The sequence below is a fragment of the Ranitomeya imitator genome, chromosome 8, assembly GCF_032444005.1.
Source record: "Ranitomeya imitator isolate aRanImi1 chromosome 8, aRanImi1.pri, whole genome shotgun sequence".
NCBI classification, from domain to species: Eukaryota; Metazoa; Chordata; class Amphibia; order Anura; family Dendrobatidae; genus Ranitomeya; species Ranitomeya imitator.
Window position 1 is genome coordinate 20,994,501 of NC_091289.1, and position 15,913 is coordinate 21,010,413.

Here is a 15,913-nt window from a genome sequence, read left to right on the forward strand (position 1 = left end):
GCAAGATGGCACATGGCGGGACTGAAGGGGAGCTCTGCCACTAGGCACAGATTAAATGGGGTACTTCTGACACTCACCCTGCGCAACCCTAAGCTCCCTAGCATCCCTAAATGGTTTCTTTAACCCCGTGTGGCGATCACATTCCTATCCCTTTCTTACCCTAAGAACTACCCTGACTAGAGCGTAGGGAAGCAGAAATGCTAGTGCTGCTCTAACATAGACGTAAAAGGAAATAAACAAGGATAAAAGAAACAGCAATCACTCAATGCACTCCGAAACTACAGAAAGGGGAAAAGGGGAGGGATAAGGTGACACTAAAAGCAACTTCCAAACAGATATATCGACGACTCTTACACCATTTCGCTTCACACAACTCTCACCTAAAGCTCCAAACCAGGTTATAGCAAGCTATCACTGGCAACTACTCAAACTAAGAGTTGAATATTTATACCAGAGGGGATTGGAGAACTCAGAACAGCTGAGATAAGAGTTGAGTAGATTGATGTTTCTTGCCACCCTATAATGAGATGGATTTTCCAATTTGCAGTCACCAACCTAAAATTTTATAGCCCAAGAGTATCAGACTTTACAGATTATTAGATTAGGGGAAGTCCACCGTTTTTTTTTGTTTTTTTTACATCCGACGCCGGGTTTTCATTCCCACTTCCTTAAATTTATTTTATTCCGAAAACACAAATGCTACAATCTAATAATAACTACTCCTGAAAGTTGGTTTTACAGTCTTTACATACTAATTGCTGAGAATTTTCCTTGATAAGCTATTATTAACCGCGGCTCATGTCTACCCCCTCGCTTCAGATAAGCCCGACTGGTGGAGAACACCATTCATCGATGGATTAAAATACTCTCTCCTGTAGTTAATTCCTCCACTCTGAGGATTCAGACGGAACCCAATGCAAATGAGATTCTTTTATTTATTGTGAGCCTTAGAATTTTGGATTCCTAGACGGTCTTAACCCCGACTTTAACGGCGATCCTTTAATTACATCTAGAAAGGGTTAGAAACTTTTTTTTTTCCTTTTTTTTCTTCTTTATAACACACTCGTATTCTCTGGGAATTATCTTAGTCTGAAATATAATTAATCATCCTCTGTCATACTTTTATTGTACGGAGAATTCTCTAGAGTCGACTCGGTATTCATCCTTCATTCACATTCCGGTGACCTTCCTTGTTACCGAGACCTCGATGGATTCCTGCCCACAGCCTAGAAAAACGCTGGATACTGTTAGACTCATTTTTCATAAGCATTATCAACGTATGAGCCCCACATCGCTGCATATGTTTAACATTTTCCCTTATAGAGACGTTCAACTGTTCACGCGAATGGCATCTGCCATCGTTCGTCGGCCATAATATTACGTTCCGGAGAGCCGCGATGAATAAGAATAGTAAAAACCATAATATAAAGATTATTTTCATACGTTGCGAAAAACAAACCATAATTTGCATATTGTGAATACAGCTGTTTCATCGAGAACGGTTCATTAAAGTAATTTATCAAGAACCAATTACCGTACATCTGGGTTGCCACATTTACTAATGAAAAACACTTTTTGGTTGATAAGGAAATGTGATTATTGGTGAATCTGTCGTCAAGTTTAGCTATGGAATCTGAGAGCAGCATTAAGTAGTGACAAAGACGCTGATTCCAGGGATGTATCACTTACTATTCTGTGTTTTACGGATTCATTAAAATCAGTGTTTTTTCAGCAGGATATTATCACTACAGGACTAGGTGTCACGTGCCTCCTAGTCCAACCACACCCCCACCACTGATTGGAAGCTTTCTGTCACTGTACACAGAAAGCGGCCAATCAATGATGTGGGGTGGGCGGGGTTATACAAAACTCAACATTCTATATCTATACAATAATAGGGGCAATAGTAGTTAATAGTTATTAAAATGATCCATGGATGAAAAAATATGAATGGAAAACTAATAGAGCCATATAAAAAATAAACATGAAGGCGACGACAACGTGGACAGATAAAAGGACGGTTCCTCAGCCAGCAGACGTGGCCTGTTCTGTTCGCCATATACTTGTCAGTCTGTTACACACATTTCAAGTAAATATACCAGCAGAAGGTGGAAGCCGCAATCAGGTTGAAGTTTTCTTTAATTAATATGTCTAATGCTATCAGTCAGACAAAGTGTAAAGAACGTGCGTCATTATGGAGGTGTGAGGGGAATGGAAAACTATTCACTCGCTATGGGATATGGTTGGCGCAGGTTCAAAGAGAAAGGACAAACTTTTGTGTCAGGGCTGTGCACAGAGTTTCATCATTCAAGGTAAAGTACAAACCCTTTTATCTATTATTTATGGGAACTGATTGATGTCGGACGATTAAATGCTCCAAATATATAGATTTAAGGGGATGAAACCACCGATGGAAGCTTCAATGGCTCAAGTGGCAAAGTACTTGCCCCGTAAATGTGGTTCAATGCATAAAAGATTTAAAAAAATGATTCCGGGAAGGTTCTTCCACATTGACAGAGCTGCTAAAAAGGATCAGTCCTGTCGCAAAACGCGTTGAAACACTTCTGTCAACCTTTTAGATCCAATGTAAAAAGTTATTCCCAAAGTGTCAAGTGTTCAGTACGAAGATCAGAACTCATTGTCTATGGAGTGGTCAAAGATTCACAAGTGTTGTACCATAGACAATGAATAGATCAGTGGCGCTCATGTGCTTCCAATTCTCCAACACATCATTTCAAAGCCCGGCTCTCAGGTTTAATGGCGGATCCGGACGTCAAACCTCCAATCACCAAGTTATCAATTTTGCCAAACTGGTAATAACTTTCTAATGACCTGTCAGCTCTCCAGACAAAGACATGTGTTCCCCATGAAATAACAACTTTTGAACATCCTTTTTGGAATGTTATTTTTGCTGCTCCTCTGTTATTTTTCCTGAAAAGATATATTTTAAAAATTGAAAATTGGGTGTTACCATTACTCTTGTCAACACAATCTGCCATCGACAGCACTGATTGGACAGCGTCAGTCTTTAAAGGACTTCCACTCCTTCGATATTGTGAATGGTAATGCCCAATTGTCAACTTATTCAGATATTTCCAGGAGGAATAATAAAAGAATGGTTGAATTTTTCCTTTTAATATAAGACAATAAAAAAGTACATTCAGAACCTTGCGTACATTACTAAAAAAAAGTAAACATATCATCCATTTTTATGGCTGTCCATTTCCCTCCTTTTTACACCACATTAAGGGTAAATTGCTCTTTTCATCAGGAAGAGATGCGATATGTAATGTGCTGCTGCAGTGTAGTATAGTGCAACCTCCACCAGGGGCTGCTGGTTAAGGAAAAGAGGTTGTACACACAGCGCAGCAATACTGAACTACAACACATGTAATGAAAGAGAAGTCAGACAAGCCAAGGTCATACACAGAGAGATCAGCGCAGTACATAGGGGGAGTCAGAGGAAAGGTCGGGGACAAACAAGAAGTCAGAGCCTACCAGGAACGCGGTAACCAAAACGTGAGACATAAGACGAAGTCGGGATACAAGCCAGAGGTCAGGACAAGTCATAAACGGGTACAGGCAGTCAGAGGCAAAAAGGAACACTAGTACAAGTGAACAGGTCAGGTGCTCAAGCCGTGCAGCATGAACTATAGCTGACACTGGCCCACAGGCTGCAGAGGACTTAAATAGCTCGGCCAGCTTCAAAGTGAGGCAGAGGGGATTAACTCCAACATGACCAGTCCAGAGACAAAACAGCTGAACACAAACTCAGAACTGGATCATGACACGATATAGATAGAACGACTAGTGGCTAGTGCCAGGTGGGTGGCAGCATGCGGCAACTTACCAGGGTATTTAGAGAAGTACAACTCAACACTTTCTCTGGATGATGAAAAGTCAGTATAATCAGCGTAACTAATCATTAGCATTACTTTATGTACACCAGGGTCACTTACCTATTTCTCCCAGTTTTCTGTGGTTTGGAAAGTGACCTGATGAAAATCCTAAAAAAATTAAAAAGACAAATTAGAAAATCAGCGCTTGTACAATGGCCTTCTATAAAATAAATATATATTACTGCATACATGTTGTCAATAAATTGGCAAAAAATGTAACATAAATGGATATTATCTGATTTGACAAATGTCTACCTTAAATGAATCCCACTTCTTTGTGGAAATAGTTGAAAATTCTGATAAAAATTAGTTTTTTTTTTCTCTCAATAAACTTCCATGATGACCTAACACTAACATTCTCCTTAATCCGAATCTCCCACTCCCATCTCCAAGACGTCTCTCGTGCTGCACCAGTGCCCTGGATTGCACTACTCCAGGCAATCTGGTTAATACCCACTGTACACAGTTTTAAGCAAGCGCTAAAAGCACTAAACTTAATCAGCATGCACAAGAAACAAATGTACCTGATTAAAAATGCGGTAAAAAATGCAGCAAAAACCTGCATTTTGTAAGCGGCTGCTTTACTGCCAAGAGAGGTTTCACCGGCAGAAAAAAAAAACTCAGCAAAAAACGCAACGTGTGAACATGGCTTATCACATCTTCCCACCTGAATATTATGTCTCCTCGCGGCAGACATGCAGTATTATAAACCACTTTATCTCTATCCCGTTTCATTGCCTCAAAATAACAGTTTCCTCATCTCATTTGTTCGGTAAATTGTAATCTAACACTTTACGCTTTGTCCAGATAGAGAACCTGAGCGCGGGCGCAGGCACTAAAATAGTCGCAACGGGTCACCAAGTCAATGACACACGTAATTAATCAGAAACAAGGCAAACAAGGTCACATAAACAGAGGTACCGGTAAACCATCAGATCGCTGGACCGTGATAAACTACTGCACCCCTATGGACTGCTTAAAGGGTGTTCAAGGCTTTTGCTTTACGCAGCTTATTTCTCAGAAACCATAGATGTAGTACACACCGTGATCTAAAGAATGTAACAAGTTCACCCTCCATGACACATCGTGGGTTGCCAGCGCCCATGGTACAGAAAGTATTTGCACCCCTTAACCCATGCTCCATGCTCACTGATTTCCTTCCACTAATTAGGTACTGAACCCCTTATCCCCCAAACAGATATACTGTATATTAAGAAAATACTTTTGTAATTGTTTCTTTGAACCTCTAGTTATTTTCTGCTTGTTGCTGAAATACGATAAAAAATACAAAAGAAAAAATAAAATTGTTATATATTGTTTTTAGTTTTTACTTTTTTTATTACGTCAGTGTATTTTTTCTAATCTACTCATTTTATTACCTAATCCTAGCATTGTCCCTAACTCTATCCCTAACTCTAAAGGCTCATGAAGTTCGACCCGCAATGCACGGACTGTCCACACTTCTCACGACCAGAGCGTGACGACTTCATGCAAATAACGGAGACTGTCACACATGGGTTGTGAGAGCCATGGCCAGTCCATGCATTGTACGTTGCTCTCGGACTGATTTGCACAATTGCCTCCCTCGGCCTTTGGGGTTGGGCTTAGGGTTAAAGACAAGGTTAAGGTTAGGTTTAGCACAATGGTAATAAAATAGACACATTAGAAATAAAAAATACAAAGATGTAATAAAAACTGAAAAGTAAACAAAATATGTGACAATGTATAACTTTATTGGCACTTGGAAGGTGGAGGCTGTTGTGAATTCTGTGGCTGAGTTCACTTCTGTGGTCACAAGTGGTATTGCAGTCTCTGGGCTTCCTCCCTCAGGTGTTTTGGTGAGCTCGTTGGCTGCCTTGCTATTTAGCTCCACCTGAGTCTGTCTTCCTTGCTCCTTGTCAATGTTCCAGTGTTGGATCTGAGCTACTGCATCTTTCCTTGGGCCTGCTGCTCTGCTAGATAAGTGCTTCTAGTTTGTTTTCTGTTTTTTCTGTCCAGCTTGCTATTAACTTTTGCTGGAAGCTCTGAGAAGCAAAGGGGTGCACCGCCGTGCTGTTAGTTCGGCACGGTGGGTCTTTTTGCCCCTTTGCGTGGTTTTCGTTTTAGGGTTTTTTGTAGACTGCATAGTTCTCTTTGCTATCCTCGCTCTGTCTAGAATATCGGGCCTCACTTTGCTGAATCTATTTCATTCCTACGTTTGTCTTTTCATCTTGCTAACAGTCATTATATGTGGGGGGCTGCCTATTCCTTTGGGGTATTTCTCTGAGGTAAGTCAGGCTTGTATTTCTATCTTCAGGCTAGTCAGCTCCTCAGGCAGTGCCGAGTTGCATAGGTAGTGATAGGCGCAATCCACTGCTGCTTATAGTTGTGTGAGGATAGATCAGGTACTGCAGTCTACAGAGATTCCACGTCTCAGAGCTCGTCCTATTGTTTTTGGTTATTGCCAGATCTCTGTATGTGCGCTGATTACTGCACGCTGTGTTGCCTGATTGCCAGCCATAACAGTACAAGGAGCCACACCAATGATTCCCAATAGAGGGAAAAAAGAAATCCTGACATCATTTTTTTTTTCTTAGCTCTGTCTTCAGTCTTTTTTTTCCCCTAGACATTAGAGTGCTTCAGGACACAGCTGTGGACATGGATATTCAGGCTCTGTGCTCCTCAATGGATAATCTCGTTGTAAATGTACAAAAGATTCAAGATACTATTGATCAGAAATCGATGCTAGAACCAAGAATTCCGATTCCTGATTTGTTTTTTGGTGACAGAACTAAGTTCCTGAGCTTCAGAAATAATTGTAAGCTATTTTTGGCCTTGAAACCTCATTCTTCTGGTAATCCTATTCAACAGGTTTTGATTATTATTTCTTTTTTGCGCGGCGACCCACAGGACTGGGCGTTTTCTCTTGCACCAGGAGATTCTGCATTGAGTAATGTTGATGCATTTTTCCAGGCGCTGGGATTGCTTTACGATGAGCCTAATTCAGTGGATCAGGCTGAGAAAAATCTGCTGGCTTTATGCCAGGGTCAGGATGATGTAGAAGTATATTGTCAGAAATTTAGGAAGTGGTCAGTACTCACTCTGTGGAATGAATCTGCACTAGCGGCTTTGTTCAGAAAGGGTCTCTCTGAAGCTCTTAAGGATGTAATGGTGGGATTTCCTATGCCTGCTGGTTTGAATGAGTCTATGTCCTTGGCCATTCAGATCGGTCGTCGCTTGCGCGAGCGTAAATCTGTGCACCATCTGGCGGTATTGTCTGAGAGTAAATCTGAGCCTATGCAGTGCGACAGGACTATGACTAAAGTAGAACGGCAAGAACACAGACGTCTGAACAGACTGTGTTTCTATTGTGGTGATTCTACTCATGCTATTTCTAATTGTCCTAAACGCACTAGGCGGTTCGATAGCTCTGCCGTTATTGGTACTGTACAGTCCAAATTCCTTTTGTCCATTACCTTAATGTGCTCTTTGTCATCGTATTCTGTCATGGCGTTTGTGGATTCAGGCGCTGCCCTGAATCTGATGGATTTGGATTATGCTAAACGTTGTGGATTTTTCTTGGGAGCCTTTGCGGTGTCTTATTCCGTTGAGAGGAATTGATGCTACACCTTTGGCCAAGAATAAGCCTCAGTACTGGGCCCAGCTGACCATGTGCATGGCTCCTGCACATCAGGAAGTTATTCGCTTTCTGGTACTGCATAATTTGCATGATGTGGTCGTGTTGGGGTTGCCATGGCTACAAACCCATAATCCAGTATTGGATTGGAACTCTATGTCGGTAACCAGCTGGGGTTGTCAGGGAGTACATGGTGATGTTCCATTTTTGTCTATTTCGTCATCCATTCCTTCTGACATCCCAGAGTTCTTGTCGGACTTTCAGGATGTATTTGAAGAGTCCAAGTCTGATGCCCTACCTCCGCATAGGAATTGTGATTGTGCTATCGATTTGATTCCTGGTAGTAAATTCCCTAAGGGTCGTTTATTTAATTTGTCCGTACCTGAACACACCGCTATGCGCAGTTATGTGAAGGAGTCCCTGGAGAAGGGACATATTCGCCCATCGTCATCACCATTGGGAGCAGGGTTCTTTTTTGTAGCCAAGAAGGATGGTTCGCTAAGACCGTGTATTGATTACCGCCTTCTTAATAAGATCACTGTTAAGTTTCAGTATCCCTTGCCATTGATTTCTGACTTGTTTGCTCGGATTAAGGGGGCTAGTTGGTTTACTAAGATTGATCTTCGTGGTGCGTATAATCTGGTGAGAATCAGGCAGGGAGATGAATGGAAAACGGCATTTAATACGCCCGAGGGTCATTTTGAGTATCTGGTGATGCCGTTCGGACTTGCCAATGCTCCATCTGTTTTTCAGTCTTTTATGCATGACATTTTCCGTGAGTATCTGGATAAATTCTTGATTGTTTACTTGGATGACATTTTGATCTTCTCAGATGATTGGGAGTCTCATGTGAAGCAAGTCAGAATGGTTTTCCAGGTACTGCGTGCTAATTCCTTGTTCGTGAAGGGATCAAAGTGTCTCTTCGGTGTGCAGAAAGTTTCATTTTTGGGGTTCATCTTTTCCCCTTCTACTATCGAGATGGATCCGGTTAAGGTTCAGGCCATCCAGGATTGGACTCAGCCGACATCTCTAAAAAGTCTGCAGAAATTCCTGGGCTTTGCTAATTTTTATCGTCGCTTCATCTGTAATTTTTCTAGCATTGCCAGACCATTGACCGATTTGACTAAGAAGGGTGCTGATTTGGTTAATTGGTCTTCTGCTGCTGTGGAAGCTTTTCAGGAGTTGAAGCGTCGTTTTTGCTGTGCCCCTGTGTTGTGTCAACCTGATGTTTCTCTTCCGTTCCAGGTCGAGGTTGATGCTTCTGAGATTGGTGCAGGGGCGGTTTTGTCACAGAGAGGTTCTGGTTGCTCAGTGTTCAAACCATGTGCTTTCTTTTCCAGGAAATTTTCTGCTGCTGAGCGTAATTATGATGTGGGCAACCGAGAGTTGCTGGCCATGAAGTGGGCATTCGAGGAGTGGCGTCATTGGCTTGAGGGTGCTAAGCATCGCGTGGTGGTTTTGACTGATCATAAGAACCTTACTTATCTTGAGTCTGCCAAGCGCTTGAATCCTAGACAGGCCCGTTGGTCGTTATTTTTTGCTCGTTTTGATTTTGTGATTTCATACCTTCCGGGCTCTAAAAATGTGAAGGCGGATGCTCTGTCTAGGAGTTTTGTGCCCGACTCTCCGGGGTTATCTGAGCCGGCGAGTATCCTCAAGGAAGGAGTCATTGTGTCTGCCATCTCCCCTGATTTGCGGAGAGTGTTGCAGAAATTTCAGGCTAATAAACCTGATCGTTGTCCGGCCGAGAAACTGTTCGTCCCTGATAGGTGGACTAGTAAAGTTATTTCTGAACTTCATTGTTCGGTGCTGGCCGGTCATCCAGGAATCTTTGGTACCAGGGAGTTGGTTGCTAGATCCTTCTGGTGGCCATCTCTGTCACGGGATGTGCGTGCTTTTGTGCAGTCCTGTGGAATTTGTGCTAGGGCTAAGCCCTGCTGTTCACGTGCCAGTGGGTTGCTTTTGCCCTTGCCGGTCCCGAAGAGGCCTTGGACACATATTTCGATGGATTTCATTTCTGACCTTCCCGTTTCTCAAAAAATGTCGGTCATTTGGGTGGTCTGTGATCGCTTTTCTAAAATGGTCCATCTGGTGCCCTTGGTTAAATTGCCTTCCTCCTCTGATTTGGTGCCTTTGTTCTTCCAGCATGTGGTTCGTTTACATGGCATTCCTGAGAATATTGTTTCTGACAGAGGTTCCCAGTTTGTCTCGAGGTTCTGGCGAGCCTTTTGTGGTAGGATGGGCATTGACCTATCTTTCTCCTCGGCCTTCCATCCTCAGACTAATGGCCAGACCGAACGAACCAATCAGACCTTGGAAACATATCTGAGATGTTTTGTTTCCGCTGACCAGGATGATTGGGTGTCATTTTTGCCGTTGGCTGAGTTCGCCCTTAATAATCGGGCCAGCTCGGCTACCTTGGTCTCTCCATTTTTCTGCAATTCTGGGTTCCATCCTCGTTTCTCTTCAGGACAGGTTGAGTCTTCGGACTGTCCTGGTGTGGATTCTGTGGTGGACAGGTTGCAGCAGATCTGGACTCAGGTAGTGGACAATTTGACCTTGTCCCAGGAGAAGGCTCAGCTTTTCGCTAATCGCAGACGCCGTGTGGGACCCCGACTTCGTGTTGGGGATCTGGTTTGGTTATCTTCTCGTCATATTCCTATGAAGGTTTCCTCTCCTAAATTTAAACCTCGTTTTATTGGTCCGTATAGGATTTCTGAGATTCTCAATCCGGTGTCTTTTCGTCTGACCCTCCCAGACTCCTTTTCCATACATAATGTATTCGATAGGTCGTTGTTGAGGAGATACGTGGCACCTATGGTTCCATCTGTGGAGCCTCCTGCCCCTGTTTTGGTGGAGGGGGAATTGGAGTATATTGTGGAGAAGATTTTGGATTCTCGTGTCTCTAGACGGAAACTCCAGTATCTGGTCAAATGGAAGGGTTATGCTCAGGAAGATAATTCCTGGGTTTTTGCCTCTGATGTCCATGCCCCAGATCTTGTTCGTGCCTTTCATGTGGCTCATCCTGGTCGGCCTGGGGGTTCTGGTGAGGGTTCGGTGACCCCTCCTCAAGGGGGGGGTACTGTTGTGAATTCTGTGGCTGAGTTTACTTCTGTGGTCACAAGTGGTATTGCAGTCTCTGGGCTTCCTCCCTCAGGTGTTTTGGTGAGCTCGTTGGCTGCCTTGCTATTTAGCTCCACCTGAGTCTGTCTTCCTTGCTCCTTGTCAATGTTCCAGTGTTGGATCTGAGCTACTGCATCTTTCCTTGGGCCTGCTGCTCTGCTAGATAAGTGCTTCTAGTTTGTTTTCTGTTTTTTCTGTCCAGCTTGCTATTAACTTTTGCTGGAAGCTCTGAGAAGCAAAGGGGTGCACCGCCGTGCTGTTAGTTCGGCACGGTGGGTCTTTTTGCCCCTTTGCGTGGTTTTCGTTTTAAGGTTTTTTGTAGACTGCATAGTTCTCTTTGCTATCCTCGCTCTGTCTAGAATATCGGGCCTCACTTTGCTGAATCTATTTCATTCCTACGTTTGTCTTTTCATCTTGCTAACAGTCATTATATGTGGGGGGCTGCCTATTCCTTTGGGGTATTTCTCTGAGGTAAGTCAGGCTTGTATTTCTATCTTCAGGCTAGTCAGCTCCTCAGGCAGTGCCGAGTTGCATAGGTAGTGATAGGCGCAATCCACTGCTGCTTATAGTTGTGTGAGGATAGATCAGGTACTGCAGTCTACAGAGATTCCACGTCTCAGAGCTCGTCCTATTGTTTTTGGTTATTGCCAGATCTCTGTATGTGCGCTGATTACTGCACGCTGTGTTGCCTGATTGCCAGGCATAACAGGAGGCCTCTATACAGATTTTACATTGGTGTCCCGGAGCTTCAAGCAGTGCATCTGTAATGAGTACTAGAGTCGAGCAAAAAACATTGCGGGACAATGATCCATCAACCACGTTGGTAGTCAGTGTCTCCTGGACCAGAGAGCTGTGAAATTCCTACTACCTGAGGCATCTCCAGTGCCTCACTACATTGCAGCAGGAGGCATCCATGACGCCAGTGGGACCTACTAATCAGAAAAGTTGTCGAGAAAGTTGCAGGAATAGGTTCATAGTGATCAGGTTCAGTCGCCATGGTCAATGACTACGGTACTTTTTTCTCAACACTAATAGTTGCACCTGTCAATTTTCCAAAATTAGTAGACTATGCTAAGAATTATTCATCAATATCAGAGTAATAGGCAGCCAAGTTCTGAACATCTGATCAGCTGGCTGAAGAAGCTCTGCCGTGCTCCACGTGTCCTTCATTGGTGCTTGGTAAACCATGAAAGGGAGAACGGCAGCCACATACGTCAGTTGGGTGGTTGTAGCTTCAGGGTTTGGACCACCACTCATAGATCCTAATCGTGGCCATGCACATAATCCAAATGTCAGCTAAGTCAGCCAACGTCAGGAGTCCAGGTAGACCATATAATGTGTGTAGTGGGCACCCAATCACACACTCTTGGAAAACAGATATCTAATGTGTATGGCTTGCTTAATGAGGTTGTCCATAAGATATGTCAACAATATCACATTTGTGGTGGCACCTCCACCAATCAGCTGTTCTAAGTGTATGCAGAGGACTCACGACACTGCATAGTGGCCATTCTTGGTTACTGCAGCTCTGCACAAATGAAGGAAAGTTCATCAACACCTTTAAGAATACATTTTTGTAGCTCTGCTTCTTCAATAAATAACGTAAATCCCATTTACGTATCGTGCTTCCTAAATGTTTGGAAACATTCTGGCAGTAAGTAGCTGATGAGCGGCCGGTAGTAAATCCTTGTAGGGTTCATGAATTAAGTGATGAAATATTTACTGACGAAAAAGCGCTCCACAGACAATAAAACAATGACACCGAGCAGATAGCATGTTCTGAGCGAGATCTTGATACCACATTTTCTACTCATTAGGGACTTGAAGATCAAATATCTCGAGCTGCATCACAAGCAAACAGCCCGCCTCACTCCCGTGCCCTGCAAACCCTCTTATCTGCTAAATTGCTTTGAGACAACATTATTATGTGTCCTTGACCATATCTGAAATGTGTTTGTCTTGGCTTCTTCAGGAGATTGACAGCTTTACTTTGTGACTTTTCAAGGGCCTCAAAACTAAAAAGAGACAAAGAAAAGTAGCTTCATCTAGAAACGACACTGCGATTTCAGGGCTACGGTGTCCTACAAAATGACGCAGCCTTCGCCGAATATTCTGTTTTAACTCAGATACTTTTGCATTCTCGTGTCACAATGTATCATCGAATCAGAGGATGTCCGAGACCTCACCAAGGGAAGCTGATTTTCGAGGAAAAGCTTTCATGGGATCGGCAAACAATCATGGTACGGGGGACTGACGACTATCCCCCAATTGATGATGTTTGAGGAGATAAGATCTGGCATGGCCAATTTCCGATGGATGATCTTTTTGAACTTTGAGTTAAAAGCCAACATTAGAAGAGTCTGACATAGAACGCTCATAAAGTGCAGAGGAGCGCTCGCCCAAGCCCCAGAGTATGGAGGAGCCAGGGAGGAGATAGATGTCGGCCGTACAATCATTCAGTGGATAGATAATTAATCTGTTTGCGACGGCTTAATATTTGCCAAATTCGTTACCCGGAATGCATGTCTTATAGGGTTATTTCCAAAATGTGAAATTATCCACTATCCGTAGAATAGTGGAAATCTTGATGATCTTTAGGGTCAGACCACTGGACTGGCAAGCAATCACAAGAATCATAATAAAGGTGCTCTACAGAACCCCATGTTGAGTTCTTGAGTGGAGGTCAGGCATGCTCGTCTCCTCTCCAATCAAGACTGAAATCTTTAGAACCGCATTCTCCAGATTGTTGGGGAAACTTTGGGACTTTGGAAAAATGAATTTAATTAATTTGGTGCATCGTCGGGCTGACTGTTTGCCACAAGGTGAAATTAGTTTATAGCTGGCTTAAATTCAGCAGCAATTTATGACACTTTCTGGCATAAATTATAGTTTATCTGTCGAGCCATCACTGGCTATGCTCCATTCCACTAAGTCCCATTTACTTTTACAAAATTGTAAAGCTGGCACAAAAATTTGCTAACCACATTTGCACAAAAATGTGCAACTAATTAAAGCCAGGGAACTGTTGAAAAAAAATTGTCTCTAGGACACATGGAAAAATCATAGAAAATCATTGACTGCCAGGAAGAACTGAGAAGGTAATGAGAGAAGGATGACTCCTCCCATGAGGAATCATACAACTGTAATCAGACAGCTACTTCTTCTCTGAAGAACTGAGGATCGACATCTTGGGTACGGCTGACTTTAGAGAATGAGGTACCCTTGATGACATGCAAAGTAGGGCTTCCCCTTGTTATCTTTAGGCAGTAGTTCTTGTAATTTTAGCTCACATAATACTGCAATTTTCTCCACAGTGCAAAGTTATACTTTAAGATACATAATGCCGCCATAAAAAATTGAAGAATATCTGTAATCCAAAACATAATTGATTTTCCCATATCACAATCTGTATTTTTTTTTTTAAAATAGAAATGTTCACACCGGCCATTGGGGCTTTTTTAGACTCCAACTTCCTGTAGTTTCAGGAAACAACACATGTACATAGCTACAATAGTAAGACTCTGACTCTATCATTTATACTAAATCATCTAATAAGGATGTGTGTTGTGAATTCCGCTCTTGGGCTCCCTCCGGTGGTTGTAAGTGGCACTTTTGTGAGTTCTGCTCTTGGGCTCCCTCTTGTGGTTTCAAGTGGTATGGCTGCTCCTTGGAGTTAGCTGTCATCAGCTGCCTCCACTTATCGTCTCTTCTGCTCGGCTATTTAGGCCTGGCTGTTCCTTCAGCCAGTGCCACTTGTAAATGGTTCCTGGTTGGATTCACATCTCTTTGGATTTCCCTGTTATCCTGACCAGTTCAGCAAAGCTAAGTTTTTGCTTGCGCTTTTCTGTTCACAGATTGTGGACTTATCGGTTCAGTGCTTTCTATGTTTGTCCAGCGTTATCTGTATGAATTAATTCTGTCTTGCTGGAAGCTCTGGGAAGCAGATTTACCCTCCACACCTTTAGTCAGGTGTGGAGATTTTTTTGTAAACTCTGCGTGGATTTTTGTAGTGTTTTATACTGACCGCACAGTATTCCATCCTGTCCTATCTATCAAGCTAGACTGGCCTCCTGTGCTCATCCTGGTTTCATTCTGTGTATGTCTTTTTCCTCTCCACTCACAGTCATTATTTGTGGGGGGCTAATCTATCCTTTGGGGATTTTCTCTGAGGCAAGATAGTTTTCCTGTTTCTATCTTTAGGGGTAGTTAGCTCTTAGGCTGTGACGAGGTGCCTAGGGAGAGTTAGGAGCATTCCACGGCTACTTCTAGTGTTGTGTTGAGCTTAGGGACTGCGGTCAGTACAGTTACCACTTCCTTCAGAGCTCATTCCATGTTGCTCCTAGACCACTGCATCATAACAGATGTGCAAAGGCCATTGTGATGGGAGGAAGGGGAAACTGTAAATTAGTCTATTGTGATTGATGGATTGTGTATTGAGGTGTTACCTGTCATTGTAATCCTGCTTATGCTGATAAGGAGTTTGCTGAAAAGAACAGGAAGTAGGAGATTAAGAAAAGCCCAAGTGGCCAATGAGAAAATATGTCCACGTCACATCCACTACTCATCTATTTGTCTTCTAGGTCCTAAGCAGAAAATTGACATAACAGTACCTGGTCCATAAAGAAATTGTCCACTACTTGGACAACTTCTTGTCATACCCCACGTTTGGCCTGTGCCGGCGCTGTTCCTGCGGTGTCGGCACTCAGGCTCCCATTCGGTTGTTGTGACACGTGAACCTGGCGCCCAATCAGTGCTGGTGTTACTGTCCCCAAATTGAACATGAAGAGGAAATCAAGGATGAGCTGCAGCCCGGACTTCCTCTTCATGCCCTCTTTGTCTGAAGGTGGAGACAGTGACTCCAGTGCTGATTGGGCGCCGGGCACCATGTGACGTACAACCACACGGGATCTCCGGGACCGCGAGTGCCAACACCGCTGGAACAGCGCCAGCATGGGAGGTGAGTATAGGCTTTTTTATTTTACTGGGACTAAGCGGGAGGTATGAATAGTGGAAACTCTTTATATAATCTATGCTTGGACTCCCTATCCTACCCCTCAGTTTTCAATCAGTACATATAAAACAGCCGAAAATAAAGTTCCTATAGTAACTACGGTAGATACAAAAACAGTGACAGCTAGAGCCAGGGGAAAGAATAACGGGGCAGAGAAGGAGAGTTAAGAGTTTAATATGGAAGCATAATATGAGCAGTGGGAGCGTGAAAGACAGGATTAATATGACTGTCAGGGCTGAGGCCAGGCTTAAATGTAATAAAACG

General features: G+C 43.2%; 1 protein-coding gene across 3 annotated transcripts in view; it reads right to left on the minus strand.

Moving 5' to 3' along the window:
- The window catches only part of TAFA1 (TAFA chemokine like family member 1), a 396,893-nt gene that overhangs the window by 147,502 nt on the left and 233,478 nt on the right, over positions 1 to 15,913 (minus strand). For all 3 annotated transcript variants that reach the window (XM_069736533.1, XM_069736534.1, XM_069736535.1), the window contains exon 3: positions 3,960 to 4,007. In XM_069736533.1, coding sequence (XP_069592634.1) covers positions 3,960 to 4,007 — 48 coding nt within the window. The remainder of the gene's footprint in view (positions 1 to 3,959; positions 4,008 to 15,913) is intronic.